The sequence below is a fragment of the Tupaia chinensis genome, unplaced genomic scaffold (genome assembly GCF_000334495.1).
Source record: "Tupaia chinensis unplaced genomic scaffold, TupChi_1.0 Scaffold000377_2, whole genome shotgun sequence".
NCBI classification, from domain to species: domain Eukaryota; kingdom Metazoa; phylum Chordata; class Mammalia; order Scandentia; family Tupaiidae; genus Tupaia; species Tupaia belangeri.
This window is the reverse complement of record NW_006159876.1, coordinates 681,345-686,500: the sequence shown is the minus strand read 5'-3', so window position 1 is coordinate 686,500 and position 5,156 is coordinate 681,345. Positions and strand designations below refer to the sequence as shown.

Here is a 5,156-nt window from a genome sequence, read left to right as displayed (position 1 = left end):
GGGATGGTCACGCCGCAATCCCTTCTCCTCCATTCTCCTCTCGGGATCTTGGGCACGCACGCACACGTGCCCGGTGTGAGTTTTAAGCCACCGGGCCCGGGACGCGAACCGCGATCGACTACGTGGGAGTCCAACGACATAGCCATTACGCTAACTGCTGGTTCCCAGAAGGGGTTCTCTTTAGATACATGAAGACCTCCTCCTTGTCTGGCTATGCCTGGATGGCCGGGCTGCCATGCCGCAGGCCCCTCGAGGTCGCACATCCGTGTCACTCACTCTTAGTCTCCCTGCAAAGGCTTCTGGGGCAAAGCGCCTCCTGTCTCTGTCAGGCCTGGAACAGAGAGGCGGCCTGCACCCCGTCACCCAGCTCCCGGGGAGGGACAGCCATGGGATACGGCTGTCCTTACCTGTCTCCCTTTTCCCCTGGGGCAGGTGCCCGAAGGCTCGGTCCTCTTCCCCACACCCCAGGCCAGTCCCCCCAGAGCGCACATGCGGGGAGCACGTGGTGGGGCCGTTTCCTGGAGCACACGGGGCCGGAGCCTCAGAGGGCAGAGTGCAGGGGTGCTGCGAGGGCCACGTGGGGCTGGCTCAGCCCTCCCTCCCGGAGCCCAAGCAGCAGCAGGCGGCTCTTACCAGGAAGCTGTTGTCCTTGGGGTTGGTGGCGAGGCTCAGGCCCAGGCGCATGTTGTCCTTCCGCTCCGACACGTTGGATAGGGTGACCCTTCCTGGGGTGGGCGAGAGCTTAGGCCGTGGCCCCTCCGGCCGCCCTCCGCCCAGAGCCAGACTCTCCCCTGGCCTCCCCGCCCGTGGGCCCCTCTTGCAGGCGGGACTGTCAGGGCAGCCTCTCTGGGTTACTGGAGCCTCCCACAGGCTCTCGTTGCGCCCTCACAACTCCCCGCGAGGTGAGGGGTCTCAGAGAGGCCGAGCAGCATAGCCGAGGTCACACAGGAGCACGCGGCAGAGCCTTCCCGCCTCCAGCCGCCCACCCTCGCGCCCCATCCTGACACCACGGTGCCACCGAGGCTGGCCTCCTCGTGCAGGTCCCCTCACAGTTCTGTTCAGGACAGCGTCCACCCAAACGTGCCACCCGTGTCCCGCTCCTTCCTGCCCAGGCCCTGCTCACTGGATGACCGGTCTGTGATAATGGAGGGGATTCTCTCTCCCAGGCTGTGGGTGGCCGACTGAGGGGAGCCTTCCGGGTCTGAGCCTTGCTTAGGGCCTCCTGGCTGCCAGGAGTGCATTTGGGAGCGCACTAGCCACAGTTGGGCGGGCTAGAACCACACGGATGACATAAGCGTGTCCGTGTGTGCCCAGGTCTGTGCGTGCACGTCCACACGCACGCAGGGAGAGGGGTGAGGAGAGACTGGGCCGCTCACTGTGCTGGCGTGTCTCAGGCCAACCTGCTGTGGGGCGACCTCTACGTGGTCTGTGCTCTGGGGGAGTGGGTACCTAGAGGCGTGGGCCTGGCTCCCGGGCCCTGTGGCAGGCTGGGCAGGTGCACCGGGCTGGGGTGGGCGTGCAGAGGCAGACCTTGGGCCCGGCTGTGCTGCGGGCTTGGGGGACGCAGCTGTGGCTGCTGGCCTTTCCCTTCGGTTTCTCTGGGGTTTGTGGTCTGGCCCCTCTTGGCCGTGCAGAGGGACAGCTCGGTTTCTGTTCTGTCTGTCCGTACAGGCCAGAGAGAAAGCAGGAGTGGTGGCTTTGGTGTTCGAAGGTGCCCCAGGGCTCACCCAGCACTGAGCACACCCTGGGTCCTGGAGCCCAGCCGTCACTGTCTCCACTTCACAGAGGAAAATATCGGGTTAGCGGCTCACACTTACATAGGGAGGGGACTTCAAGCCAGACCACCCGCCAGTGAGCCCCAGCTGTGCCTTCTCCCGGTGGGCAGTGGGGGACACAGAGAGGCTCAAGCTTGGCCTGGAGCCCCAGCGCCCGCCTGAGGATCCTGCCCTCCGTTCACGTAGGGGCCCATCCTCGACCCCCTTCTTGTCCTGCCTCTCCCGACCCGACTCCTGGGAGCAGAGGGCGCAGGGAGGAAGACCCCCGGTTGGAGCGTGAGACTTGTGTCAAGTCTTGCTTTGTCTCGCCACTCAGGGAACAGGGTAGGATCTGGGCAAGGGTCTTGGCGCAAGCCCCTCCTTGGGTCAGCTCCCCCAGCCCCTGCCCTCATTTGAAACCCCGACTCCATGCAGGTGTGGGAGGAAGCGGGGGTGGGGGTGGATGTTTTCATGCTGAGGTGTGACAGGCACGGCCTGGCCTTCCCTGGAGAAATGAGAAAGCGCGTTCCTGGCACAGACAGGCCCGCGCCTGGAAAAACCATAGGAAAACCCAGGGCTCAGGTTCCCCGGCTCACGTTTTCCACTGTGGGGACATGGACGGATGGGCTCCGTGCCTCGCCAGGACGGAACGAGCCGTGGCTCTAAGGGGGGCAGACCCTCCTCTGCCCGACTGCCCTGCCCCTCCTGCCTGTGCCCAGCGCAGGGGCCTCCAGGCCCCTCTGGTGTATGGCCCCTGCCCACCCTGCAGGGAGTTGGGCCACATGGAGGACCGGGCCCCAGGGAACATGAGGTGTGCTCCGGGTCTGTGATCCCACCTGGGCCAGCAGCGTCGTGAGGCCCCGTCTCGCCAGGACCTGCCTTGCCGCCTCTGCCCCCCAGGGCCTCTTGTCTCCTTCTAACAGCACCCCTGCTCCCCTCGGGGCACACACCGTCTGGCTGGCTCGGCCTCACTGTCCAGTCTTTGCTCACATGTCACCCCCTCTGGGAGGCCTTCCCAATCACCCTGGGGAGTCGAACCACCAACCCTCTGCATCCTGGCGTGTCCACTGGCTTATGCTCACCCTCCCGGCAGAGCTCAGCTTCCTGTCCCCCACTGTACCCCAGCAGTGAGCACAGGGCTTGGATGTGCGGGTGCTGGGAAGGCTGAGACAGTGAGACCGGATCTGCTCACGTGTGCACGCGTGAACCCGGACTCCGCGGCTCAGTGAAGGAGCAGGGGAGGGGTCCCAGGGGCCGTGTCTCAGGGTGGTGAGGACAGGCTGACAGCCGCCTGCTCCGCCTGCTCCTCTGTGAAGCGCCCCGCCCCCGTCCCACGCTGACACAGATGCGCAGATGCGGACAGCAGGAGCCGGGCCACCTGACAGCCAGCTGGCCTCTGTGGGGCACCGGCTCTGGGAGCTTCCTCTTTGATCCTCGCCTTTCCATTCATCTGCTCATCCCCCACCTCCCCTCCCCAGGGAGCCCGCCCTGCCCTTAGAGCAGGGCTTCCTCCAGAAGAGGGAGATACCAGCCCAGGACAAGGCCTGACTGCCGCTTTCAGCCCAAATGGAACTTTCCCTCCCCATGAGAGTACAGTGACCACCCAGTCACGGCCTGACCACAGGACAAAGCAGAGGTGCTTAGTGGATGCTCGTGTGCACAAACACATGTACATGCACACACACACATGCACACACATACAAACACGTGCACACACAGGCGTACATACATGCACATACACACACAGCTTTTTTTTCTCTAAGGTTTCCGCCATAGGGCGCATGTGGTCACTGGAGACAGACAGAGAGAGGGAAAGTGAGAAATCATCCCCCGGGGGATGCGCACGCAGCAGTCCCTTCTCTATTCTCCCCTTGGGATTTTGGGCACGCACATGTGCCCGGTGTGATTTTCAAGCCGCCAGATCTGGGACTTGAACCACGACTGGCCATGTGGGAGTCCAGTGGCTGGACCACGACACCACCTGCTGGCCTCCCCCTCCCAGTTCAGTGAGGGCTTAGGAGGCGCCCAGTGTGAGGTACTAAGCCGCCACTGCCCACGGGGTGCTGCGGAGTGGGGAAGGCGGCTGGAGACAGCCTGCCGCTCATCAGCAGGGCCCCGGGGCCCCTCATCTCCGGTGCTCACCCTCACGTGGGTGCTGTGGGGTAAGCGAGGCAGGATTCCTGCATGGCCTGACAGCAACTGGGGAAGTTACGTAAGACATGAGGTGTCAGCCACTGCCAAACCCTCCCGACCACAAAGGAGGCGGGCGACGCTTTCCTCCTGCTTAGAGAGAAAACCCTGAACTGGGGGGCGGCCAGTAGGCCGGAGAGACTCTGGAGGCCTGGGTTCGAACCCTGGCCAGGCTCTGATAAGCTGTGACCGTGGGAAGGCTCTCGGCTTCCCTATCTGAGGTGGGCAGCAGTGCCCACTGGCCACCTCCCAGGGCAGCTAGGAGGGGCCAGCGTGACTGCGTGCCTGGCCGTGCAGGGCCTGCCCTCACTCGACAATGGCTGCCCCGTGAGGAGGGACCCCCGGCCTGCATTACCCAGGTTGAGCTTGGTGCAGTTCCCGTGGGTCACCGGACACTTGTACACGTCTCCTGTCTTCTGGTGGCCATTGGTTTCCAGCGGGGCACCCACAACCAGCCTGGAAGAAGGAAGACAAAGTCACTGGGGAGGGGTTCCCCGACAGCTGGAGCCCAGGGGTGAGTGTGGAGGGATCCCACAAAGGGTACCCTGTGCCCCCTGGGAGGGACGCTGGGACCTGGGGCCTATCCCAGACCCTGGCCAGGATCTGGAGAGATAGGGACAAAGGGCACCCAGGCCCTGCAGCGAGTGGAATGAGGTGAGCCCCTGGGGGAGTGACACTGGACTGGGTCTTGGGGGCTGAATACGCACTTGTCATGTGACAGGAGTGATCATGGTGGCCACTCAGGCAGAGAAATAATTGAAAAAGGTTTTTTCTTTCTTTTTTTTTTTAAATATGGTCTGTGCATTTGCCAGAGAGGCAGAGAGAAAGTGAGAAGTGTGGCTTCTCACTTCACTTCATCCCCAGGAGGGATGGCCGTGCTGCAGTCCCTTCTCCTCAATTCTCATCCTGGGGTTTGGGGCACACACACATGCTTCAGGCATGATTGGCCAGCGTCAGGTCCAGAGCTGGAACAATGGTAGGCCATGTGGGAGTCCAGCATCTTAACCACCGCGCCATCTGTTGGCCCCAAAGAATATTTTTTTTTCTTTTCTTGGAGAGGTTTTTGCTGTAGGGCGCGTGCGCTCGCCAGAAAGAGAGACAGAGAGATAGAAGGCCAGAAATCACCCCCTCCCCAGGGGGGATGGCCATACTGTAATCCCTTCTCCTCCATTCTCCTCTTGGGATCTTGGGCACGCACACACACGTGCCCTG

General features: G+C 62.9%; 1 protein-coding gene across 1 annotated transcript in view; it reads right to left on the bottom strand.

Annotated features, from left to right (window-relative positions):
• The window catches only part of ITGA11 (integrin subunit alpha 11), a 131,734-nt gene that overhangs the window by 58,412 nt on the left and 68,166 nt on the right, over positions 1-5,156 (bottom strand). Inside the window, exons 3-4 of the mRNA XM_014589759.2 lie at positions 4,300-4,400; positions 634-725 (exon numbers count right to left, since the gene is read on the bottom strand). Of these exons, the coding sequence (XP_014445245.1) occupies positions 634-725; positions 4,300-4,400 (193 nt within the window). The remainder of the gene's footprint in view (positions 1-633; positions 726-4,299; positions 4,401-5,156) is intronic.